This window comes from Octodon degus, unplaced genomic scaffold (assembly GCF_000260255.1).
Source record: "Octodon degus isolate 3935 unplaced genomic scaffold, OctDeg1.0 scaffold00006, whole genome shotgun sequence".
In the NCBI taxonomy this organism is placed as follows: domain Eukaryota; kingdom Metazoa; phylum Chordata; class Mammalia; order Rodentia; family Octodontidae; genus Octodon; species Octodon degus.
In genome coordinates, this window is record NW_004524582.1 from 31,989,453 (window position 1) to 32,016,862 (window position 27,410).

Sequence of the window (27,410 nt, forward strand, 5' to 3'; positions counted from 1 at the left end):
AAGCTGAATCCCCCCTCTTCCACAGCGCCCTCCTCCCGTCCCCAGAAGCTGAATCCCCCCTCTTCCACAACGCCCTCCTCCCGTCCCCAGAAGCTGAATCCCCCCTCTTCCACAGCGCCCTCCTCCCGTCCCCAGAAGCTGAATCCTCCCTCTTCCACAGTGCCCTCCTCCCGTCCCCAGAAGCTGAATTCCCCCCTCTTCCAGAGTGCCCCTCTCCCCAGGGCTTCCCTGAGCTGCGCACAGCACTGTCCCGGAAGCCTCATCTACCAGCTCTACCAGCTCCTCTCCTTAACATTAATGCTGTGAACTTCAGGCCAACGGAGATGGTGCAGGAAGAATTCAATTATCAGCCACCTCCGTCTGCCAGCTTTGAGTTCAAGAGCACGCTCTAGACAAGCAGGCACACAGACACCCTCCACATCCACACACATGCTACTCCGTACCAACACGATTTTTGGCTGCGATATGAGGTAACTGACAGTTCTCCCTGAGTACTTCAGCTGCAAGACAACGAACAGTTCATAGACTCACTGCCCTCAAATTTCCAACTGCCTCATAGCTCTGTTTGGTATGTGAGCTTAATCCCAGCCGTTCCTGCCCTCTCTCAGGTGCGGTGTCTAGTGCAATCCTATTCTTCAGGAGGACACCGAGGTGTCAAGGAGGCCAGTGGCCAACAAGTACAGCCCCAGCCCTTTCTAAAGCTCTCTGAGACAGGAGCCTACTAAGTTACCCAGGCTGAGCCTGAACACTCAGTGGGCCTGCCTCTGCTTCCGAGAATGCCAGGCTTAAAGGCCTGCACCACTGCACCCACTTTCAGAGCGGTTTTGGCCTCAGTGACCACTTAAACCAGCAAAGAGGGGCACAGCTGGTGGGCTGGGACACCTCCTCCTGCTCCTCAAACCTCCCCACCAACAGGTTCCTTGCTAAGGTTCTGCAGCACAGCTCAACCTTGGATGTCCACTGGATAACCCTGCAAGCCTGCTAAAAACACAAGTTCCTAAACCCTGCAGTTGTCAGGCACAGCAGTGGGGACACAGGACAGCACTGGTCCTGCGATGCCAAGGCTTTTCTGCTGCTCAGTGGGTGCCTGGCCAGCACGCCAACTTGGTGGAGAGGAAGATTCCTAGGCTGAGGTGAGCTGCTGACTCACCGCTCACCCCAAGTGCAGCTCTGCGGCTGATTTACACTGGTATTTTCAGAGCACAGAACCAGAGACATGGCCCCCCACATCCCTGCGCAGTCCTGAGGACAGGCCCAGGTCATACTTCTAAACATGGCAAATGCTGCCTCCGGCTGTCTCCCATGCTGAGCAGGAAGCTATGCTTCTTTGTCCTGCAGACCCCACTGCAGAGAGCAGAGCAGGGGCCATCGCACCAACAGAGGAGCTGACGCACTGCGCTCTTCCCCCAGGAGCAGCTTTCTACCCAACCCTCGGCCCTGGATCCTCAGGATCAGAGCATTCACTTCCTCCTGCATGCAGTCTTGATGTCCAGGCAAGTGAGCACTGGGATGATGAGGCTCAAACCTGGAAACACTTTACCAAGACAGGGCCACCCACAACCAGAAACTTAATAGGTCTTTTGAATGATAAAAAATATAGCCTTTCCAAACAGTTTTGAAACTTGCTAAATAATTACTTCATTACCTAAGAATAATCAGAACCACATTTAACTCCTAATGAAGTTAAGACATTGCAAAATATCTGGTTGTGGAACCAATTTTTGTGCTAGAGAGAAGGAGGGTCGCAGCCCAACTTGAGACCCACACGCTGGAGCTGTGTCAAAGAGCTTGCCCAAGAAAACCACAGGAAAGTAGTGACTGCAAAGTCGAATGCTTGTACTTAGACACATCTTCCCTCACAATATAGGGCCCAAGAAAGATTGGTATGCATCTAAAACCTTACGAAGCCCCACGAAGAACAAAGAAAACACCTCCACAGGCTCTGAAGCTCAAGCTGCGCTGGCACAGAGGGTAGTGCACCTACTTGGGCGTCTGCTGCACCTCTGCCCACCAGTGGTGGTCAGTGTGGTTGACAAGCAGTAGGATCTGGCACCACAGCAGCACCAGGGCTGGGTGTGTGGGCACCATGGAGCGCACACGTGTGTTCAGGCTCTCTAGTGTATAGAAGCTGCCCTCAGAGGCGTCGCTGGTGAAGAGTCTGGTGGCAGCCGCAGTGATCCTCCGAAACATCCCTGGAAGTACACAAAGCAGAGCTGATGGTGGGGAAATGTCCTGGTGCTTGTCTGAGCCCAACCCCAGGTAGCTTTTATGCTAAAAGGTGCACAGGCAGCCCTTCCTGATGCTTCCAAATTAAAACACTGGCACTTGCACGGCACTCGCTGCATGTCTATCCCTCCCACGTTCTTCCTAAGACAGCACCATGGCCATCGTAGTGCTAGGCTGCTCCCAGCACAGTGGCCATCCCCTGCACACCCGCAAGTGCCACAGATAAAACCCACTGAGGCTGCGTGGAGCCTAATGCCCTCTGGAATGGCTTAACCCATCTCTGGACTCCTTTCAACACTCAAGACAACAGGAACACTAGGAACGGGTGTCACACTGCATTATTTAGGCAACAGTAGCAAGAAAGCCTCGGTGACACGTTCAGCCCAGTTTGGTTGTGCTTTCTACAATACTGGTGACTGAACCCAGGAAGTACTGAGCTCTACTGCTAACCCTTTTTATTTCTGGGACAAGGTCTCATTATGTTGCCTTAGCTGTCCTTGAACTTGTGATCCTCCTGCCTCAGCCTCTCAAGCAGCTAAGATTACAGACCTGTGCAGTTATACTTGGATAAAAAATGTCTCTTTCAAGTATTTTCGAAGGTAGCTGGTGGAAGCTGTGGATGCAGAACTGTGCATCCAGGGCTGACTGAACTCCTTCCCCTGCCCCTGGCTGCCCCATCTAGCTCTCAACTAGTCCCTCCTAGAGCATGAGAGGGATGGTGATCACCCCAACTCTGCATACTGCAGGACAGGCATCTTTCTTTGCTCTATTAGTATTGGTTCCAACTTTGAGATAAGTTTCCCCTGCTCAGAAAGAGGGGCAGCACGTAAACAGAGGTCAAGGTTAATCTTCAGCCTAGGTCCTCTTGTAAGACTTAACACTTACAACGTACAACTATTCTACTCAGTGGGTGAGGAGGATAAACTGCCTTTGCTCAAGCAATATTCATACACGAATTACCAATTTTACATGTTTAGTATACCTTATTATTATAAAAATACAAGATGATTTATTTCAATCCTATCTCCAGACCAAGCAAATGAAGTGGTTCTGCCACCTGCTGTCTATGGACAGAAGTGCTGCCATACTGACCAAGGAGAGAAACAGACATTAATAACACACCCTCGGGCTGGCCAAATAGCTCAGTGGATTAAAACCCCTGCAAGCAGGCACAGAGGCCCAGGGTTCAATCCCAGCACCTGCTGTGCTGGCCCTGCCCCCAGGGTGCACTGAGATGGCAACTGAGACTGGGCATGGTAGGGTACGCCTGGAATCCCAGCTCTTTGGGAGGCTGTAAACAGGTGGATCACTATGAGTCCAATCTAGTAGTGAGACCCTGAACACCCTGTAGACTTTTCCCTAAAAATACGAAAACAAAACAACCAAACCAAGCCCTCAGCTGTGGTCTGCAAACACCAGACCCATAAGCCAGCGTCCACCAAGGCTGGAGCAAGGCTTGTGTGCCCCAGGGAGCCGCACTGCTCCACTCCTGCAGCATGGCAGCTCTCAGGGCCCGGCCTGTGCCTGGGGGAGCCGCCTCAGGGACATTGGCCAATCCCAGGTCTCTACAGGCAGCCAGCCAGAGAAGGCCTGATGGCTCATCTCCGAAGTGGAGGTGGGAGGTCGGGACAAGGGGCCAGGCAAGCAACCAACACCTGGACCAGCAACAGGAAGTGTTCTCACCCAGAGGCCAAGAAATCTCTGCTCTCAGACCCAGGCCAATGCCAAAAGGTTCAAATGACCACCACACTGAAAGCCACCGGCATAAGTAAACAAGGCACATTTTCTTGACTTTAAAATTACTACTGAGAGGTTCTGGCCCTAGGATGAACTGCTAAATAATTACGGTGGTCATCAAACAGAGCTGAAGCCCTTAAAACAACTGCTTGTACTCCCAATGGCCACGTCCTCCTCCGTACCCATCCCAGGCCTGGACACTGTGCCCCCTCAGGGAAGCCCCCAGTCAGCTGCTTACATGTGAATGAAGCTGCCCTCAAGCCCCACCCCAGCAAAGGTCCACAGATGTCTCAGCTTTCCTTGGTCTCGAGTTAGAGGATCACCCCATTTCACTTGGATTCTCTCTGTGTCATCAGAGGTAATAAAGGCCCTTTTATATTTTCTATCACTTTACTGTGCTGCTGAAAAATCTAACAGCAAGTACCTTGGTTCTCCAAGTGTTCTGCATACGAACAAGTATTTCTAATACATTTTAACTTCATATGCAAATGGTGTCCTGCAGTAACAAGCAGTATGTTACACTGAACATCACATTATCACAGCTGAGCCAGAGGCCCTCTCCCTCTCCCACTCTCCCTCCCTCCCTCTCCTGCTCTCCCTCCCTCCCTTTCCCGCTCTCTCCCTCCCTTTCCCTCTCCCTCCCTTTTCTGCTCTCCCTCCCTCTCCCTCTCCCTCCCTCCCTCTCTCCCTCCCTCTCCTGCTCTCCCTCCCTCCCTCTCCTGCTCTCCCTCCCTCCCTTTCCCGCTCTCTCCCTCCCTTTCCCTCTCCCTCCCTTTTCTGCTCTCCCTCCCTCTCCCTCTCCCTCCCTCCCTCTCTCCCCACCCTCTCCCTCTGTCCCTCCCTCTCCCTATCTCCCTCCCTTTTCTGCTCTCCCTCCCTCTCCCTCTCCCTCCCTCTCCCTCCCTCCCTCTGCCTCCTTCCCTCTGCCTCCTTCCCTCTGCCTCCTTCCCTCTCCCTCTCTCCCTTCCTCTCCCTCCCTCCCCCTCTGCTTATGTCTCCCTCCCTTTCTCCTTATGTCTCCCACCCCCTCCCTCTCTCTCTCCCTCCCTCTCCCTCACTCTCCTTTTCTCCCTCTGTGTGACTGCCTCCCAAAAGAAAGATTATGTTTGCAGAGGAGCAGACAAAGGTGGAAGAGTCCTTTACTACCTCCAAAATTTTGTAGAAAACTACCACCCAAATAAGGTGGTAGCAACAGAGAGTGTTGGGGTCAATCTGTTTAATGATAATGAAATATCACATTTCAGTGAAATCTTCAAAAGAAGGCAAAAGCAAATGTCATTGGTTAGGTTCCTTACCAAAGCTGCATGAAAAGAAAGAGTCCATCAAACCAGTTGATGGCAGTGACTGGTTCTGTCAGCAACAGAGTAAGGTGTTCTACACAACAACTCTCCCCTTCTCATCTCCCTCACACCAGCCTTGAAGGCTTTCAAAGGTAAAGGTAGATTAATTTTCTTTGCTTTATATTTTGTATTTCATTATTCTGTGTTATATCACAGTACTGTGATCACTTTTATGTGAATATTCTTGAGCTGTAGAGCAAATCACCTCAGCGTCCATTATTTATTATGAGGAAATCTACTTTGATACGCAAGTACTTCGGATTACAAGTATGTTTCCGAAATGAATCATGCTCGCAAACCCACACCCTTTCTCACGACGCACAGGCTTTGCTGATGCGTCAGTCCACTGATCAGCTCCTGCGCTGCTTCCACAGGCTGGCTACTGTGAATGAAGAGCGCTGCTATGAACACGAGCACAGACAACGTCCAGCCACGCTGCTTTCCAGTCCTCTGGGGAAACTGCCCGAGAGCAACGTGCTGGCTGCTTACGCTTCTCCTTGCAGGATGCCGTCCTGCCCGCCGCAGGCACGCGCGCGGCACAGGGCAGCGGCACCTTGGGTGTGGCCGATCCACCTACCAGACTTGAAGATGTGGATGAGGCACATGAGCAGGGTGCCCAGCTCCTGGCAGTAGAAGGTGTGCTGCTGCTCACTCATTTCCACCTTGAGCCGCTTTGTGACAATCTCCTCTAAAAGGATCCCAACCAGCTGTAACAGAAACCTTCGAGAAAACAAGAGGGACAGCAGTAAGTCAGGTGACCATTACACAGCACGTGCGCCAAGTATGCACGGGCACACAGAGCAAACCACGAAAAGTAGGATACACAGTGGGCACACTGAGCACACTGCAGCAGAAGCGCAGCAGGCCACGGGCGCTGGGCAGATGCTGGGCAGGCTCCAGCCCACCTCTCCCAGCAACCCTAGGCAGCTCCCCTGAAAGCAACCGGGGCAGCCAACCAAAGATGCAAGGGCAGAAGGAGCAACCTGAAGAAGCAGCACGAACTTAAGAGACGATCTGGTGGGGACAGATACTTTCATCCAAGAGCTCAATCTTGCTCACAGCCTCCTGGAACAGTTCAAGGAAAACGTGACTGATACTGCACACACGCAGCAGGCACATCCTCCTGGGCAGCCGGCTATCGCTGACAGAGCGCAATCCTTCAGCACACGATGAGCACAGACACAAGCCCAACTTTAAGAGCTAAGGGCCTCAACTTTTCTCAGGCAACATACGGCCTTTCTGCCCACACGGAAAGTGGACCAAGCCCTGCCCAGCACACAGTGAGCCACTCTAAGTCATTTTTAATGGGGACAAGATGGAACGTGACACAGCTGTAACAGAGGCACAGAGCAAGGGTCTCAGGTAAGGCAGCTGGACTAAAACACACAACACACACTTCTTCAGCTTGCCCAGAGCTGTGGCTAGACCAGCAGTTACTCCAGATATACTGATCACCAGACACCATGCAACTTCCCAAAGACACTGCAGGTTCAGATATGGAGCACGTACCTTGAAAATGTTTCTTCTGGTGAATTCTTCAATTGTCTCCCTTCACTGTGTTCTTCTGGCATTGAATTACTGTCACCCTCTCTCAACCTGTTAATTACTGAACAGGAGATTAAGGATGGAGAAAAGGAGAGCTCCTGAATGCGAGAGAGAACAATGTCTTCAGTTGACTGCGAAATCAAAACCCTCAGAATGGCTAGGATTCCAGATATCCACAGCTGAACGGTGCTCACAGATGCCTAAAGGAGACAAATTAAGTTATAGCTACAAAAAGAACAAAATACTAAATTTCCTCCAATTGCCTATTTTATAAAAGAAAATCAGCTCAGTTTTACCATTCCGCCAATATATCCTTACACCTATGCTTCTCCTGGTGGGCCCGAGTCAAGGCAGCAAGTATAAATCCTCCGCCACCCCCTCCACAGCAGGAGTCCTCCAGGGGCTCGGAGGCGTTGGGAAACTCACCAGTGTGCTTGGAGTGACGAACATACTGCGCAAAAGCATGTCCACTGGACGGAGGGAGGAAGGCGCCAGAATCTCAAACAAAGTGTTTAGCACTCCAAGGGCTTCATGAGAGTCAATATGCATCTGTGGGATTAAACACCACAGGTGTTCCCAGGCAAGCCTACACTGGAAATGCCAGTTCATGTTCCCCAGGTACAAGGTCATGGACACCATTACCCCCTTGCACTGAAGGGCCTCTAAGCTCAGTAGTTAAATGAGCCACCTTTCAGGACAGTGTGCTAGCAGCTAGTTTTTCCCCCATGGAAAATCTTTCCACTTAGATTTTTATCCAAATAATACTTGCTTTTGGTGAAAGGATCACATATACAAAAGTATGAAATGAATCACCTGGAAGGAGCCACCGTGAACATTTGCTATAAGCACTCGCACACAGAGTACATGCATCTCTTCCTACATGTGTACACGGGATGTGACACATGCTGCTTCTTTCAGCTTCTGCTGTACCTAGACCTGACCGTCACCTTGTCCGCGAGTAACAAACAGTAACAAACAGGCACAGACCTCTGGGTGCTCTCTCCATGCTCTTGTTCCATTCTGAGAAAGCACACAAAGAATGTGTCTGCTTTTCTAGCTTCAGAATAGAGTGAACTCCCAAGGTGCTAAGTTTGGATGGAGTGTGTGCACCATGGGCACTGTGCTCACCATTGGGCTGGCTCGCTAGAGCTGGAAGCTGATCACCAAGAGGTCCCAAGAGGAAGGGCATGTTCTTGCCTTGGGTCCTCCCAACACACCGCTTCCTGGCTGTCATGGGCTGAGCACCTTCTCATCACAAGGGTCCCTTGCCCTGCTATTTCCGCCTTGGAGTTAGATGACCAAGCACTGAAGCCAGAAGCCAATATAAACAAACCTCTTTCGCACTACAGATCTGGAATATTGTCCCAGACATGGGAAAAGTTTCTGGGAGCTGCAGAAGCTGGAAAAATCAGTCAAAGGTGTGTAGGCGGGACTAGGCCTCAATGCCTAAGGCAAACAAGCTACCTCAGTCCTGAGACAAGCATCCTGACCGGTTAATGCCTACTAGTCACTACGAAACCTGTGTGTTACTAACTCTGCAAAAGTATACACGCTGTGCTGGCATGTGAGTCATGTCTACCAGGCAGACCGCGACCATCCAGCCTGGCCCTTGTCTTCTTGTCTATCTTTCACATTCCTGTCACCATTTCTCCCTGGGCAGAACTGATCTGACTGAGACCAACAGATCCCTATAAAAAATAACTAATACACAAGTAAGGGGCTAGGGATTTAGCACAGTGGCAGAACACTTGTCTAGCAAGCAGGAGACCCTCTGCACCAAAACATTAAACAGCAAATGAAGAATGCAAGAAAAAGAAAAGTTACAAGGCAACTGGTTTAAATTCTAACATTACCTTTAATGAATGCAAAACATTCCCAACTAAATTTATGTACTCAAAAATTACACTGCTACTGCTGGGCACTGACTCTGATGCACATCCTTGCAACAACTCACAGAACTGAGCTGCATGGTAAGATACGGACACCACGCAGAACTGCAGGGCTGTGGCCCGGGCCGGGGCAGTGCCACCTCCACTGTCACTCTCCCAGCCCATGCTAACGGTGCACGTGCCAGTGGAGACTTGACGGCAACTGTTTGTCCTTGGTGCTCATGTATCTGGAAGCCTTCACTTCTGTCAGCGTAACCCCACTGACCTCTTCCCTTCTGGCTACGACCCCACCTCTCTGTTCCTTCTTCCAATAAATCTCTCTCTTCTGGCTCATTCTCACACAATCTGACTTTCTCATGAAACTGCTCCTCAGTGGCCCTGGTGCTGCTGATCCCAGCTGAGTAATCAGTACGGTGGATACCGTATCAGTGGGATTTTTCTGAATACAGCTCCTCCATGAAGTATGTGTGTGTGTGTGTGTGTGTGTGTCTGTGTGTGTGTGTGTTTTGCTGAAAACTGAACTAAGGGCCTCACACATGTTAAGCAAGTGGTCTAACCTGAGTTACACCCCATGCCATTTTATGAATTTTATTTGAGACAGTCTCAAGTTGCCATGTCTGTATTTGAACTTATGATCTTCCTGCCTCAGCTTTCTGAGCAGCTGTGATTAAATGTGTACATCCCCAAGTCTAACAGAAATACTTTTCTTTTGGTTTACTGACACAGAGACTTGTGTTTTAGATCATGCTAGGCTGCAGGTGAAGCCAAAACTCCTGATCCTCCTACCTCAGCCTCCAGAGTGCTGGAATTATGGGCATGTGCCCTACATCACATTGGCCATGCCTTCCGCAAGCCCAGCTTTGGGAAACTCACAGCTCTGTAGTCTCCTACCCAGTCTCTGGCTGTCCTTTCCAATCCCCTCCACAGGCTCCTCCACAGGGCTCTGACCTTTGTCCCCCCTTGTCCATGACAGCTGTCACTACCCTGACACCACCTGTGATGCTTCTCCCTCGAGTCCCTCAGCTAAGGCTTTTACTTTCCCAGATCCATGAGTCACCACCCCACTCTAGCGTGGAATTCCTTGGGACCTCCCCCCCCAACCTCATCTGCCTGGAGTCTCTTCTCAGTTTGGGAATAAAACTGCAACCACACCACACCACTCCCAAATGCATGATGCTGGCCTCCCTGCTATGCTTTTTCCTGTGGCTGCCACATCCTAACAGGGCCTTGGTGCCAAGGCCCACTTTGTTTAGAACATGCTTCCCCACAGATCTGTAAGAATCACCCCTTGCTTTCCTTCATGTTTCCTCTAATGTCACTTATGAGGCAAGGCTTTTTCCTGTCACCGACTGAACAGTACCTCCCTTGCTCCAATACTCCTCTGATCTCTTCTTTCCTTAGTTTCTCTACAGAGAACATATTATCACCTAACTTTTTTTTTTCCTTTTATTTGTGTTGTAACTTTTCTACATGTAATTCCTCTTTTAAGTTCTTATACTAGGGAGACAATACGATATTTACACATGTGGGTCTGGTTTATGTCACTTATAAGAATATCTTCAAGTGGTATCCACTTAAATATGAAGGCTTCGAGTTTATCATTCTTTATAGCTGAGTAATACTCCATTACATAAAAGTACCACATCTTTTTCAACCATTCCACATGTGATGGGCATCTTGGTTGTTTCCATGTTCTGGCTGCCACAAATTGTGCTGCTATAAACATAGGTACGTGTATATCACTATGATATGATGCTTTCAGTTCCTCTGGGAAATTCCCAGTAGGGAATAGCAGGCTTGAATGGGATTTCCAGTCCTAGTTTTCTAAGGAGTCTCCACACTGATTTCCATAATGGTTGCACCAGTCTACACTCCCACCAACAGTGGAGAAGGGTTCCCCTTTCCCCACAGCCTCTCCAACATTTGTTGTTGGTTGATTTCTTTATGATAGCCAATCTTTCTGGGGTGAGATGGTATCTCAGTGTTGTTTTAATTTGCATTTCACGGATGGCTAGTGATGAGGAGCATTTTTTCATATATTTATTTGCTTCTTTAAATTTGTCTTCTGAGAAGTGTGTGTTCATCTCGGACGCCCATTTCTGGATTGGGTCTTTAAATTTAGGGGCCCTAATGTTCTTTAGTTCTTTATAAATTCTAGAGAGCAGACTTTTGTCTGAGTATTTATTAGTTAAGATTTTTTCGAAGTTTGTGGGTTGTCTTTTCACTTTGTTGATAATTTCTTTTGACGTGCAAAAACTTCTCAATAAGAAGTGTTTCTTTCAAGTATTTCCCGTGCAATTTGATTTTTGTCACCTAACATTTTCTATACTTCTTTAATTTACTGTTCTGTTACCCTCACCTTCTTACATAAGTAAGATCCTGTCTAAAAACAAACAGGTAAATATGCAGCAAGCAAGTTCCCATTCCAATCCTCTGAAGAAACCATCTATAGGCACGGAGTCCCTGACCACTGCAAACTACTGTCTGCCAATCTCCTGAAAAGCCAAGACATCTGCCATTGTCCGAGTGCTCTCAGGAAATCTGAAAGGGGCAGACTCATGAAGACAGCAGCTGTCCGGCAGTCCAGCCAGCCTGCAGGATTTATCAAGTGCCAACAACGAGGGCCACCGTGCTACTCAGGGCACCTGTGCAATGCGGATGACGTGACGAACACACCCACAACTACAGCAGGCCCCTGTCACCCTCCCTGGTACAAAGGTGCTGCTCCCCAGGTACAGAGACATCTAGGGCTCAGGTGGCCTTGGACCCAGGCCAGCCTGGCTCTACCTGAGGTACCTGCCTAGACTGCTTCCTGCGTGGCATCTGCGCAAACCACCAGGCCTGTTCTTTGGCTACAGAAATTCTGATTCAGTAAAGAGTAACTACTCAGTTACTTTACAAATGGTAAGGGAAAACCTAGAAAGCAAAAAATCAAACAGAACACCTACATGACCAAAATGAAGGACATGGTGTATATAAAAGAGCAAAGTTCCCAAACTATGGAGCAGGACTAGGGCAACCTCACTCCTAGCACTCTTGAGCTGCGTAACCTGAAGAACTGAAATGGCCCCTCTGAGCCTTGCTTTCACCAGACAACTCCCACTTGGAGGTAACTGTCTGCTCTGACTACACAGAACTCTCAAAGGGGAAAAATTACAATTTGAGGAAAAGCTGCTCTCCAACCCACTCTGATCAGGATCTTAGTCTACCCTGAAATAAGTCATAATTACTGCAAGACAATGAGTCAAGAGTGTGGTGACAAACCTGCTGCTTGGCAAGCATGGGTAGGATGATGTCGGCAACTTGCCGAGACAGCCGCTTCCACTTGTCCTCGTTCTCCTTGTGGCACTGCTGCAGGACGAGGATGAACATCTCCAACACCTGCAAGAGTCCACGTTGTGCACACCAAGGGAGCCCTCAGCTCGGTGCACCCTACCACCCCTACATGTCTGTTCACCCCTACAATGGTTCCAAGGCAGCTGCAAGGCTCTGGGGTTGGCACCCCCCATCTCAGCCTCCCAACCACTGTGAGGACACAGGAAGCAGACAGTGCTAGCCTAGTACACGTGAATGGAGGACCCACAGGGATGCATGTGCAGACACCAGCACGTGCCTCTAGGTTCCCTTCCTTGGTCAGGGTGACTCGTGGTCAGTTAGCACCATGAAGTTACAAGACTTCATGATCGGAGAAAGGCACAAAATGAAAGGCACCCTCCTACTTTTGGGAAACCAATCCAGCCCAACAAAGCCATGCTACGGGTGCCTTTACACTTTTGCGTGCCTCGACTGCACACTGGTGTCCTCTGAGAATGCGTCTCCGACCATCTCTCGCATGGCACTCACTTGGGACAGCCACAGGGCTGCCCACTGCCTACTTCTCCAGCACAGCTTCCCTGGCCCCAGCATGCCAATGCAGCAGTGGGCAGCAGGGACTGTAATGTGACCACGTGGCCGGAAGCTTGCCACCTGCAGGTGCTCACTCTCAAAGTGCTACTGTCATCAGGTAACTAAACGTGAGGTGCTCTGTCAGTTACTGTAATCAGGGAATCAAACACGAGGTGTTCTGTCAAGCATTACACAACCTCATGAAAACATGTATGCAAGTACTATTTCCTTCCATGAGGAAAGCTTAGGGTTTCATAGAGATCCAAAAAGCAAAAAGGAACATAGAAGGTAAAAGAGGCTTGTGCAACAGCACAGGCTTACAACAGAAACTACGAGAGCTGAGCTTGGGCTGTCTCCAAATGTCTTCAAATTCCTGCTCCTTAGGAAAAACAATCAGAAGTCAGTTCAGAGAACAAGACCTTGACCCTGTCAAAATAGCTGGAAGTTAAAAAAAAAAAGTGTTTATTTCAGACTTGAGTCTTACATTGTTTTTCAGAATGCTCCCAACGTAATGTTCCCTTCTGAATGAGTCTTCACCCTAGCTTTGGAAAAGAGGGCCCAGCCTCACTGGCTGGAAAAGTATCAGGATTGTCAGCCAGGTGGCAGGTGCAGCCCAGGCTGAGTCAGCTTTAAAGACATACCGAACTGCTGCAGCAGGCTGTTATCATGGAAAGCTCCTCAAGGTTCACCGTCATAGGCTTACTGCCCCTCCTGCCATGGGCTTTCCCCGAGTGTCAGTGCTGTCCCCCACTGCTGAGTGCAGGCTGGATCACAAGGCATTCTGTCCCATATCCAGAGACAATGAAGAGCCCATGAACATCACCATACTTCCCTCCTACCTGATGGTACTGGATGAGTCGCAACAGCATCGACACCACCACCTCCTTCTGGGTGTCAAGCTCCTTCCCTGCATCAGCTTTATTTGTTCCTCTTAACACAAAAAGGTCGTGGACTATAGGCTGCAGAGCTGGGATTGCTGTGGGTACAAGAGCATGCTAATTAAGACCTTATGAGAAAACGATGTTTGCTAGATGGATCTAAACACCTCCAAAATGCTTTCATGAAATAAAACCATAACCCATACTTGCTTGTGATAACTGATGAAGTTGTAAAATCATTATGATATCACTGGGGAAAGTCAAGGTTCTTCCTCTGAGCACTAAGAGTTCTATGAAGTTTGTATAAAAAAGCATTGGGCCAGGCATGGACGCACACAGCTGTAATTTCAGCACTCAGGAGGCTGAGGCAGGAGGATTACCATGAGTTCAAGGCCAGCCAGGGTTACACTGAGTCTGAGGCCAGCCTGGACTACATAGTGAGACCCTGTCTCAAAATACAAAAATAAATAAAGAATGAATGAGTGAAGGGATGTAGCCAAGAGTGGAGAACCTGAAAAACATATATGAGGTCCCAGGACCATAAAAATAAAAAATAATTGAAAAAACACAAAGACAAAAAAAGAACTCTAGAATTTCTATAATATAAAATCACTTATGATAAAAGATAATTCAAATCCAAGAGTCAATTTAAGGCCAGGGATACAGCTCAGCAGCATCAAATATGCCTGGCACCCATGAGGTCATGAGTTGCATTACGAGGACTCCCCAAAAGATAAATAAATGAACAGTAAGAGTCAATTTAAAAATAGTAAAACTTTCAAATAATCAAAATAGCAACATCCATGCACAACTAATTTGATTTACCTAAAAAGACAAGGATACTTTTCCGATAGAATATATTTAGTTATAGTTTAGAAATGTTTTAGGTGAATTTACTCTCTCATTAGGATATAAGGTTTCCCCATGTCTTACATTGGTCTAAAAGAGGAGTCAAGCTAATTTCATTAGTCTATTATAACCACATAGCAAAACTATAAAATAAATGACTTTAACTGGTACACAGACCCTCAGTTCAATCAAACACACACACACACACACACACACACACACACACACACAGTATTCTGACTCTCTGTGACACCCTCACAGACCCTCTTGCCCCTAAAGACATGCACACTCAGGTAAACATGCCCATCTTCCACCCAGTAAGCAAGCATGGTTCCAGACAGTACTGGGTCTAGCTGCCCGTGAGTTCTTTGTCCAAAGATGGCCTAAGCCCTTGGAAACCCTACTTCCTGTTTTCAACTTCTGTTGTTCAACTACGCCCCGTGGTCTGAACGCTAGGACGTCAGCACTTAGCCTTCTGCTGAGCGCCCAGCCCAGCACCGCTCTGCTCATACTCTCCCTGCAGACACAGAGGCAGACACAGCAAGGGGCCACTGCCTGGACTGGCGTGGCAGTGGCTTTCTCCAGTCTGTGGGTCCTTAGGGGTGTGAAGATTCTTCCCAGCAAAGGGCAAAAGCTTAGATTCTTGGTGTCTTAGTTAATGTTTGTCGCCAAATCAAAATACTTGACACACGAGGCTAAAGGAAGAAAGGATGATTTAGCTCACAGTTTGTACAGGTTTCAGTACATAATCGGCTGGCTCTAACGCAGGGTGGCACAAGGCAGAGGGCACCGGTTCATCGTGGCAAAAGACAGCCAAAGCAACAAGAGCAAAAAAAGGGGCTGCATCTTGTTCCATATTCTGGTACTAGATAAGAGGATCTGTTGCTATGACTAAACCTGAACACGTGGTTGAGGAGTCTTTGGGAAAAGTTGTGGGAAGTGTTTAAAAAGTTTGGATATGCTGGCTGAAAAAGGAGAGCTGGAACACTTAGGCTGTTCTGTATGGGAGATTCTGTTCAGAGCTCAGAAGACCAGACAGAAGGCTGACAGAAATTCTGTCAGTAAAGACTAGGCCCAGAAGGGTTTCTGTTGGAAAAAAAAGGTATCATTGGTTATTGGACTCTAGATGATATATGTTATGCAGAAAGTCTGTCTGCCTAGTGCTTGTGTCCAGCGACTTTGCCTGAGACTGAGATTAAGGGTAGAGAAGAATAATTAATCTGGCAGAAGAAATTTCAAGGCAGTTGAATGTTGAGGCAATGTTATGGCCAGATTTATGTTGAGAATCAAGAGCAAAGAGTTCAGTAGAATGACAAAACTTTGTGAGTTTGGCCAGAAAGGAAGCTCCAGTAAAGCTTTGGACTACAAAGATAGAGCAGAGGAGATCCTCACTGCTGAGAAAGAACAGGAAAATAGACAAGATGGCTTCAGGGCAACACAAGAAGCAGCAAGTCTTCACTCTTCGCTGTCTCAACTTGCAAAAGTAAAAGATTGCTCTGAGAAGCAAGCAGTGGAGCACCATATTCTAGAATGATGGCAACACAGAGAATCTGTTCCTCAGAACTGAACTGACCCCTACAGCCAAGAGAGGGAAGCCTGCCCACTGCTCCTCATGGCAGCAGACCTTGGCCTTATCCACGTGGTGCTGGTTTGGCATGCGTGGAAAATGAAAGAGCTATAGGGTCAGAACAACTCCCACTTGGATTTCAGAAGGCCTGAGAGGCCAGGCAGTGTTCCCCTGTAAGCGCAGTGTATGAAGCCATGAGTGTAAAACCAAAGGTGGAGTGGAGACTCCAGAAGTTTGGAAAATCCAGGAATGTGGATCGTCTGAGGAGAACTTCAAGGAGGGAGAGGAGCTGGCCCAAGAAGGGAAGCCATAGGAGCTACGATCATGAGCAGTGCCATAGGGTGGAACCACCCAAGCCCTTTGGAATACACACCTTGCCACAGCCTGCCTTAGATCTGCACAAGAAACTACAGGAATTAATGTTTGTCCTGCTGGATTATGGACTTACTTTGCTTCTATTCCTTTGTATTCCCCTGCTTGTAACTTTTGGAATGGAAATGTCTATCTTATGGCCTTCAATGTTGGAAGTGTTTTAACTTTCTTTTCACCGGCACAGGGACTTGCAGCTAAGAATCTGCTTTAACTCTCAGAGAAGATTTGCACTTTTTAACAATGCTGAACCTGTTAGAACCTTGGCAGCTCTTGGGAGATGGAATAAAATGCCTTTTGCATAAAGGGATGCATGTGCATGAATCTGTGGGGGCCAAGGAGTGGGGTGTTATGGTTTGTCTATAGATGGCCACACAAAGCCTCCCGGAGTCATGGGGAGGGACTTCTAGAATTTGTGACTGACTTATGGTCAAAATGCTGGGATTAGGGGTGTGAGAGCGACATCTGCCCTAGGTGGACAGCCTGCACACAGTATCCAGGCAGGAAAGAGGCTTGCTCTCACCTCACTCGCTGCTTTTGCTGTCCTCTGCTACGATGCATTTCTCCTCTGCCATGTGCTACCCTGCCTTTTAGTCCACAAGCTGATTATGGACTGAAATGCCTACAAACTGTGAGCTAAATAAATTTTGCTCTTTTAGCAATGGGTGTCAGGTACTTTGTCACAGCAATGAGAGAACACACATCTGGCAAAAGAGCAGGGATGGGCCACCAGGGAAATGCTGGACAATGAGTTCCAAAGGGCCTAAGATTACAGCGTGTTCTTCACTCACACCTCTTCTTGTTTCCACAGGCTGGGAGGAAGCCAGCTGAGTAGTTGACTAGTCTCCAGGGGCTTCATTGAAGCTCCCATGAAACACTGAGGCAAAACAGCCGCAAATCCAATTCCAACCATACCTTCCTATACCACTGGAAAACAAATACAAATGTGAAATAAGCCAATGCTGGATTTAAAAATTTTGTTGGGCTGAAGGGTAGTTCTGTGGCAATGCTTGCCTAGCATGCCTGAGGCCCTGGGTTTGAACCACAGCCTTACAAAAAAATAATTAAGGAGATAGCTCAGTGGCATAAGCCTGGCAAGTGCAAGGTCCTGAGTTCAATCTCCAGTACAAAAAAAAAAGCAAAAATAATTAAATAAGAAAAAATTTTAAAAATAAAAGATTTTGTTTTGTATAAATGGCAACAGTTCTGTCTATACTTTGTGTTTCTTATGCCTTTCCTCCTAATTAAATCACAAACTCCTCTGAGGATACAGCGAGGTCTTTCCCTAAATATCTCTGTGTCCATAACCACATATATGGACACACACACACACACACACACACACACACACACACACACAGCCGCATGCACAATACAACACAACACAACGGTACACATATGTCATACACACAGCTCCACATAGCACAGAGCCAGCACTCAGGGTTGAACGTGGGTGGAAGAGTAGCCCTGTCAGGCACGTCGCGACACTGGGGCAAGGCAAGTGTGCACTGTTACCATGGGTCACAGCCTTCCTCCCACTGGCCATGATGCCATCGCAGAGCTGGATGATTTTAGGAATTCCAATGATCTGCTTTGAATGGTAGCGCTCATAAGACAGTAATACCAGGAAGAAAAAGATGTTTGGAATAATTGCCTCTGATTCTCTGGAAATAAGGACAACCAGTTAGCCATTTCTTTTTACAATTAAGATACATGATTACTGTAAATAGCATACTTACCTCAGGACTCAACCTTGAAACACAGAGGAGCCTAAGCTGAAGCAATATAGCACCACAAGGGCAGCGGGGTCTGAGGGCGCACAGCAGCCGGCGGAGGACAACTGGCAACACCGGACACCCAGCAAATACAATCTCCTCACGTCCCTAACTCCCCTTTCACTCTTAAATACTCAAGGGAGACAAAAGTACCTTGTGCAAAACTACTTCAGGGTATCTTACCCAATCAGAAAACACCTAGGCCCCCAGGGACTCAACAAACACTCCCATACTAGCTCAAAAACTATCTGAGGGCTGGTGAGGTAGCTCAGTGGTCAGAAGTACCTGCTTAGGCAAGCGACCAGGGACCACGGTTTGATCTCCAGCACCACATGCTGTGCTAGCCCCACCCATATGGCAGGCTGAGTTGGCCAAACATTAAAAAAAAAAAAGGGCAGGCCGTTAGCCAACCAAAATGCCAGCGCAGTGTGGCTAAGGGGTTCCTCGGTGGCAGGAGGTGGTGGCAGCGCGGCCCTGCCCCCAGAGTCCACTGAGATGGCAACTGGGACTGGGAGCGGTGGCATATGCCTGCAATCCCAGCACTTGGGAAGCTGAGAAATAGGAGGATCACTTCAAGTCCAATCTGTGTAGTCAGGCCCTATAGACCTTGTGCTAAATATATTTTTTAAAAAAATTAAAAACTACTTGAGACCTTCAGAAATTTGAGATTTTACATTCAATTACTATACTTACAGATCTATAACAGGTATGACAAGATGCACTAAACCCTTAATGTCTAGCAAGGAAAAGCTGCCGCCAATGTATGTAAAGTACATAATATCACTCAATAAAGACATTACTATAAAAATGCTTTTTCTAAGATTAGAGGAAGCAGTCTTTCCTGCAATAAGATGCACTCAGAAATCTATTACCATTTTAAATGCTTTGAAATGTGAAATGAAAACTGACAACATACATAGCTAGCAGTTAAAGAACTATATATACCACGTTACTCAGATTCCATAAGGAGGGGAAAAAGACCTCAGAAAAACTCTTATGGTCCTTTAAAGGAAACATCTATCTTAATAACTTAACATTACATATACACTCCCTTCTGGTGTCCTAGAGTCTCCACATGTACTGGAGGGTTAAGAACTCCAAGAAACACAATGCTTACCGGAACTGGCCTACTTCGATGTATTCAAACTGCTTCAGCACAAATCCAATGAATACCTGCAGGCAGGAAGAGTTTCACACCAATAGTACGATCAAAATGTAAATACCAGCTTTGTTTTTCCTCCTGCACATCTGTGCAAAACTGTAATGAGACTGCCAATTGGTTTACAATCACGAAGTGAAATCTACTCTCAAGTCATACAAGGTAACTGCAGAGCAGTTCCTTCAAAACCAACATTACTACACACTGAGGTGAAACCGCACTGGGAAAACAAATTCCAGGAGACACCAAGTGTCACCCCAATCACGTCTGGGGGACCATGAGCTCCAGGGAGTGGTGAGCTGAGCAGCACGATGCCTCAGTCTTCTCCCTCCTACACCTTGGAGTCTTGCATGACCCCAGAGGAGCAGTGGCAGGTGATGGCGACAGCCAATCTGTGTCACTCTTGCCCTGACAGGAAGTTCCCAGAAGACACAGGACTAACACCCACTGACCCTCTGAGCCCTGCACAGTGCAATAATTTGTCTACTCCAGTCTCCCACCCTTGTTCACAGAACTGTCCTGTAGTGGATTCTGAGAGATGGGGGGACACAGGAGGCAGAGTACTCATACCAAGAAAGAGCCTTCCCCAAGTGAGGGCCATCAGGAGAGGGCTTTGCTGGCATGAGGCAAAAGGCTGGGGCCCAGGGCAACGTATCTGCTACAGTGAGGTCAGCATGTGCAGAGGCCAGCAGGGCACATGGGAATCTCAGCTGGCCTCTCTCAAGAGCTAAATACCATGTGGAGACTCTAGGACACCAGAAGGGAGTAACAAAAATTACTACACGTTTGAGAAAAGGCTCCAGGGAGAATGAAGAATCCAGGAAGATAGCCAAGTCTGCTGATGAGTTTGTGTCAGAGTAGAGAGCTCTTTACTCTCTCTGCCTACTAAAAACAGCCCAGAAAGAGACCACACTCTACAGCTATCCTAGAGGCACACTAGCTTCTACCTCTGCCAACAGGACGCACGACGATGAGTCTCCGACCCATTACTACCAACACAGCAACTGGCACCTGGCTTCCTTGAGGCGCCCAGCTGCGGCTCCAGAAGCCCTCATCTCTGAATCCCTGACCCAGCCCCAGCAGCCCAAGGCCACAGACCAGGCTCTTCCTTACACCACCTCGAGCGAGCGGCAGAAGAGGTGATTGGGTCAGCTGCACTGATCTCTTCCTGACAGCTTTTATAACATAAGAAACCATGAAAGGTCAGGCCCTACCAAAGCTCCACCATTACTTCTCCTCATTAGAAACAGGCCCTGGGCTGGCAAGATAGCTCAGTGGTCTAAAGTCCCTACTTAGGCAAGCGCACAACAACCAGAGTTCGATCTCCAGCACAACATGACATGCCAGCCCCACCCCCAGGGTGGGCTGAGCCTCGCAGGGGCCAGCTGTATGCATTCATCTATTAAGGCTGGGGAAGATAGCTCAGCAGAATAAGGTCCTGAGTTCAATCCCTGGTACTGCAGAGAGACAGACCGGGGGGGGGGGGGGTGGGGGGGGGCCGGGGGGGGGGGGCGCGCGGACCGACGGACGGACGGACGGACGGACGGACGGACCGACTGACCGACCCACCCCACCCAGACCACCTGTGCGGAAATCAGAGCTTCCCTAGTTGTCCAGGAATGAAGCCTTTAAGATGAGTAAAGAAGCCAAGAGGCTATGAAGACACAGGTAATACGGAATTACAGTATTTCCATGTCAAGAAACTTCTTCCTCACATAGAAACTTGCCCGAGATCACAGCCCAAAATTGAGTCCTACTTTGATGGCTTAAAGGTAACTTGAACCAATGAAGGCACCCTGAGTCCTGCCTCCGGAAGGAACTTAACCAGCTATGGAGGGACAGCAACCCTTTTGCTAGGTGACAGCTTGCTGCCTGCAGTTCAGGAGCACAAAGGTGAACAAATGTTTCAACTGCTCAGAAGTGCAGACACTAAGTATCCATCTGTCTTTTAAGTTTGTGGACTTTGCAAAACTTACACTGTACCTTACCATTTAAATGCAAATACATCTTTGAGTGGAGTGTGGGGCTGTCGGAGACTTCTGGCAGGTGATTGAGCCTAACCCAAGGACAGTGTGCCACAGACGTGAAGCACCCCGGCCTTCTGCACCTGTCACCCCACTCAGGGGAAAAGGGCAGCAGCCCCTGGACAAAAAGCAAACCCCAGGGCCCCTCCAGGGAAGAGAGGAAGCGACACACCTGGTCTGAGTCCAGCAGGCAGTAGTTCACGCGCAACTGAACGAGCTGCGCCAGCAAGCCCAGCACCTGCCTCTGCAGCTGCACAGAGGTTGTCGTCGTGTACTGCTTCAGAGCTTTTATGACGAGAGGCTCGAACAAACGGATGTGGCTGTGAATGGCGCTCTGTTAACAGAGAAGGGGCTGTAAGTGCACAGCCACCAGGCTCCAGGCCAGGGCCCACAAGTCGCCAGCACCCGTGCTCACACAGTGTGCTTGTGAGCTGCCACCAGGCAAGCTACTCACCTTGTCCGCACGGTTCTTAGGGACACTTGTGAGGTTTGTCCTGAGCTGGGAGGACACTTTCTGGAGCACATCAAACCATCTGCCAGAGGAAGCAGAACTGTCAGTGACTTTCTTCACATTCGGCCCTCCTTCAGGTCACACCAATGTCATGCTCACAAGACAGAAGGTGTGAGGAGAAGGAACTGCAGCTGCAAGGCGCTGCGTGCACCGAGGTAATAAGGCAATCGGGAATCTGCAGCTGCCTGACAGCCCAAGTCTGGACACCCAGAAAAAGCGACTCAAGTCTGAGCTTTTCTCCTCGAGTTCTGAAGATTGAGAGAGGTTAACAGTCATCAAAGACTGGCAATTACCATGTGGCTTTCTTGGGGAAAAAGATATTCACAGCAATGATGTCCTTTTGTTTTTATAAAATATGTCTGAAATTACAGGACTTACACTGTTGAGTGTTGTGGCACATGCTTGTAGTCTCAGTACACAGGAGACTGAGGACAGAGGGTCCTTGATGCCACAAGCTAGAGACCAGCTTATGTGACATCATGAGACCCCAGCTCACAAGCAAAAAGTACCCAGTAACACATGCATGTGGTCCTACACACAATCACTAGCCTATGTTCACTGTATATAATTATAAAAACATTTACACAATTCCTAAAACTAGACATATAACCTGTGCAGACATTCCTTGTTTAATAACTAAATTGTGGTCCTGCACTAGGTTGTTAACTGAATTGGTCACTAAATGAGGAGTTGAGTACAGTGTGAACATTACAATATTCAGAACAAAGAAGTAGTACAAGGAAACTCCAACTTGATGACTTTGCTTTGATTTGCATAACTCTTACACGGAGTACTGCAATATGTAACAGAACATAAAACTAAAGCACTATATAGTACAATCAGCACCAAACACTGTACTACATAAACAATGTGGAAAGTACCAAAAACATATTAAGGCTCAGTAAACAAGATGTACAGGACTGTACAAAAGGAGGCCGGGCTGTAAGTCCAACTCCAAACAGTAACTAGGTTGAGACATTAAATCAGGAATGACAGCATATGACCAACATAACGCCTAGAACACAGACACTGTCTTTCATTCCTGACTTTCAAATATTAATTCTTTCAAATTCCTGAATTACAGGTATTTGATCACTATACTTACAAGGAAAAGCCAAAGATTCTGCTGCTGTTACTATACAGAGTAGCAAATAAAATCCTTGCTAATAATTATGGTAATTAAACACATGGGCTGGGGAGGCAGCTCGTTGGCAGAGTACTCATTTAGCTTGTATGAGGCTTCGGGTTTGATGAGGAAAGGGGAAAAGAATATTTTCTGTATTCCAGGTATCAAAGCAACAAATTTACATGAAACAAGAATTTTAGCCATAAAGTTCTTTTAGGGGAATGACTGAGCTCAGGGCCTTCACACTGAGCTGTATGCCCTCCCTTCAGAGCAGGATCAAAGTCACCCAGTTTGGGCTCAGACTTGCAATCCACTCACCTCAGCCATCAGCAGTGCTGGCACTATACGTGTGTTTAAGATATTAGTTTATAAAACACAAAGTAATACATCCAAGACTTTTCTATGCTCTTGAAATACCTGTAAACACTAATTCCATTCTGACACTCTGAAGGCAGCCTTTCATCTTTAAATCCAAAAAGTGCTACCAATATATACCATATTACTATAGGGGAAACAGGAAAATGTCACCTAGAAGCACTAGCAAAGAAGTTCTCGACACGTGAGGACAGGGTACGTCCCAGGCCTGGTCTGCGGGTCCTATCCAGAAGCATGGTGCTCCTCAGGCCGCCGCCACCCTTGAGGGGCACAGCCCCTACCCCAAGCCCACTGGCTGGACTGGGTGCTCTGGGAAGGCAGGAACTCTGCCTTCCTCATCTTTGCATCAACCCTATTTCCCAGACTCCTATGAACATTGTGGACTATTGATAGATGCTAACATCTTAATTTTTAAATTTTTTTCCAAAGCATTCCCTTCTGGCTATTGTGTGCCTCCAGAAGGGGCCAACCCCACCACAATGTACCCTGAGGTATCGTGTTCCTGCTCCGTCTGCACCATGTTCCTCAGGCTGGCATCTGCAAGTGCCTGTGTAAAGTGGGTGTAGGGGGCCATGAAGCAGTAGTGGTACAGGCCCGGTCTCACACTGGAAGAGCCAAGGCGCTGTGCACGGCCTTGAGACTTGCTGGGGTTAGAAGATAAGCCATCAAACTGCGAGGCTAGGTTTGTCCCAAAGAGAGTCTTCAACAGCTGGAGAGAAAGAATTGAAACACCAGTGGCTGATTACATGCAGCATGAGCAATACTTTAAGACTCTCCCTTTCACCCGTGCAATTCTTGCTGTAACCCTGGGAGACCACTGCCGTGGGGAAGAGTCTGGGCATTCTGGTGAGTCTAAGTGAGGCAGGACTTCTGAAGACAGATCCGAGTAAGTGGCAAGGGCCCAGTGCAGTTTCTGATGTCCTCTGTCCCCCCGCAGTGATGATCTACGGCCTCCTGGGAGGGCGGACAACCCCCCGCTGACCTAATCATGAGGCAACTGAATGACTGCTTGTATCACATCCACCCACTCCTACTCATAGCCACAGCTTCTGAAGAAGCAATGTGTAGTGGCTGGGCTGGAGGGTTTACCCAAAAAGGACAACATAGTACCCTCACCTGCTGGACACAAAGAGTAGCCATCATCGGTTCCCGACTAAAACAGGACTTCAGGTACCCCAGGATCTCTTCAACACACTGAGAGAAGACAGTAAGATGTTAAGTGATTCACACACAGCCCATCATTGTGTGAATCGAAGACAGAAATCAGGGACATAAAATAGTTTCATTTTAACATCAGAGGGAAAATCAAAGAAAAGTTTTCAATCTGTCACCTTGATTAGTCATAGTCAAAGATCTTGAAATCCAAGCAGATGCATGAAAATCATTCTTTCACTCTTATTCCTTAACTAGGTCATCAAGTATCTACTTGTATGCATATCCAATTCTGTCCTCGGGACAGGAAATGTGCCACAGAATGAAAGGCGCTGCCTCTGCCAGAGCCCTTGGACCTGTCCAGCTGAACATGATACATAACTGAACTGAATGAATCCTAGAACACATCTCAAGATTTATGGGAATACAAAAACACCTACTAGCAACAATAAAACTCACGGTACAGCATCCAAGAAGGACTAGCAGATAGGCAAAGAGGCAGGAAAGCTCAATCCATAGTGAAGTCTTGGAGCAATTGGTCAGAAACTGCCCAGAACTGGCAAGATTTTAGAATTAGCCAAATACATTAAAAGCAGCTACTATAATTGTAAACAAAGAGTACAGACATGAGAGAAATAAGACAGAGCACGCTGCTAGAAAAGAGGGGAAAAGGACAATGTTCAAGGGTTTACAAGAGAGGGGACAATAACTAAGTGTCAACACAGCAGAACACTAGCCTTTAACAACAACCAATGCAGGCACCAGCTGGTACACAGAGAAAGCACAGGGACTGCTGTAGTGGTTGACACATTGTGTCAACTTGGGAAGTTGAAGATTTGGCTGGATTAGCTGGGCAATTATTCCATGACCTGGGGCATGGGGGTCCTTCCCTAAGGCACTGGTGGGCCTCCCTAGAGTGACTCAGCACTTAGAGGATTACAGAAAGAGGACTGACGAAGAACGGCTTATTCCACTTCCTCAGAGGAACTTCAGTCTTCCTAGTCACTCTGGACCCATCTCGGCTTCCAGTGCACTCTTGGGCCTCTGCCTTGGATCCTTCAGCTTTGTCACAGACTCACCAGCCTTCCATCCCTTCTATCGCAGACCCACTGGCCTCCTGATACAGACTTGCAGGGAACACTGCAGTGAGCTCCAGATCTTGGACTGAATCCTTCAGTTCCTGGTGTGCAGACGCCCTCTGTACGCTTCCTCGTCTGATGCTGCAATCTTGTACTTTCTTGTACATTTGCACATCTTGTGCTATAGCTGTTCCTTGTATTTTATCTGTTCCTCTAGTAAAGCCCTGACTGACACAATAGCAGATTAGAAACAATGGTGGGACGATTAAAGCTAGGGAAACCTGTATGCAGATCATATAAGAAAGGCAGCATCTGCACAGAAGTGTGGAGGCTTTTCTGCCTGTCACTATTCCCTAAACATGTAACGTAACAACTCTGATCCACATTTACATTGTACATATGCATCCCGTATATAAGCATCCTGAGGCACCTCAAGATGATTTAGATGATGTACGCAGATGATATTTAAATGCACCACCATGTTACCAAGGGGCCGTGCGCCCCATCCTGGAACCACCCCGTGGATACCAGGGTCATGTGCATTGCCTTTCATCAGAAGACCCACGTGCACCGTGACTTGCTCTGAAGCCTATTAGAGATGTCATGCCCTGGGGACAGGCAGGAGGGCAGGGTATACACAACAAAGCAGAGCTCCATCTGACTGTGGTGCTGACGTGATGTTTACCAGAAAGCCTCTTCACTACCTCCTCCAGACTTGAGAGTGGGAAAAATCACTATAGTTAAACCAAAGAGCAGAAGATTCTGTCTCTACTGCTTCCGGAGGCAAAAAAGAGGGTAGTCTCACACCCTCAGAGACTTGGATTTTGCTCTTTTTGGCCCCAGAAGCTCTAATGAGAAAACAACGGGATCTATAAGCACATTCTAAACCCAGTTTTCTAGAATAATCATGGTCTAAGCTGACACAGGTAACAAACTAACACTGAAAACAGGACACAAACAACCGAGCCCTACTACACATATCCCACTCCTAGGATGCGATCAAGTCCTGGGTGCATGGCGCACGCATATGGGCTCGGGGCCAGGTCCTCCTGAGCTCCTCCTGCTTCTAGGATGGACCTGGAGCACCAGGCTCCCCCAGGGCACACACTGGGTGTCCTAGCCACAGCTGGGGGAGGAGATGAGACACAAACCTTCCCAATGTCCTGTAGCGTCGCCAGCTCTAGAATCTGGGAGAGAACGTCCAAGGCTGAGCGCAGGAACCCCCCAAACTTTTCAGTGCTGTTCTGAAGATCCAAGGTGACCTTGGCAAGGTGGAAGGAGAGAGCACACGGTTACTGGCACCGCCGTGGTCTGGTTATCTACAACAAAGACACAAACGCCGTGGGCTGCAGCGAGGTGGTTCTGCCACACAGCTCAAACACCCCCAAGCACTCCCCACTTGCAGTGACTCTGGCCCCTTGCTTGCTTTGGACACTGTGAAAATACAGGGGAAATGTTCCAGACAGCTACACAAGAAGGGTTATCTTTCAAGTTATGCTGACATTATAGAAAGAAACAATTCCTAACTTATGACAAAATGAGAAAAAACTGTCAAGTGTACTTTACACCAGTATGTGGTAAGGTAAACACAAAGTCCTCCTCACATCCTTTGGGATCCCTAGAAGCCATTACCAATTTTAGATAGTCTTTCAGTCCGGCTGCCCAAAACATTCAGTCAGTCTTAGGACATCCTGAGTTTCTAAAGGACTCAGCTTAATTATATAGCAATTCCCCTATTCTACAGACTCAAAGCACGGATAGGACAACACATACTGTCGAAGAGTAAGGGGAGACCGCCTATGAGTGTAAGGACAACCATCACAGTACCAAGGGAAGAATGTGCCTGTGGGCACACATCTGACAATCTGGGAAGACAGGAGAACTGGACACACAGCATGCAAACAAAAGGGATCTGAGTCACCCT

The 27,410-nt window shown here is 48.0% G+C and overlaps 1 protein-coding gene across 2 annotated transcripts in view; it reads right to left on the reverse strand.

Moving 5' to 3' along the window:
- Window positions 1-27,410, reverse strand: part of Htt (huntingtin) — a 149,447-nt gene that overhangs the window by 33,610 nt on the left and 88,427 nt on the right. For both annotated transcript variants that reach the window (XM_004624601.2, XM_023700011.1), the window contains exons 29-41: window positions 26,638-26,748; window positions 24,372-24,449; window positions 23,741-23,964; window positions 21,698-21,776; window positions 21,416-21,577; window positions 19,178-19,233; window positions 17,801-17,949; window positions 13,462-13,598; window positions 12,002-12,118; window positions 7,275-7,397; window positions 6,813-7,048; window positions 5,881-6,023; window positions 1,985-2,192 (exon numbers count right to left, since the gene is read on the reverse strand). In XM_004624601.2, the coding sequence (XP_004624658.1) occupies window positions 1,985-2,192; window positions 5,881-6,023; window positions 6,813-7,048; window positions 7,275-7,397; window positions 12,002-12,118; window positions 13,462-13,598; window positions 17,801-17,949; window positions 19,178-19,233; window positions 21,416-21,577; window positions 21,698-21,776; window positions 23,741-23,964; window positions 24,372-24,449; window positions 26,638-26,748 (1,823 nt within the window). The remainder of the gene's footprint in view (window positions 1-1,984; window positions 2,193-5,880; window positions 6,024-6,812; window positions 7,049-7,274; window positions 7,398-12,001; window positions 12,119-13,461; window positions 13,599-17,800; window positions 17,950-19,177; window positions 19,234-21,415; window positions 21,578-21,697; window positions 21,777-23,740; window positions 23,965-24,371; window positions 24,450-26,637; window positions 26,749-27,410) is intronic.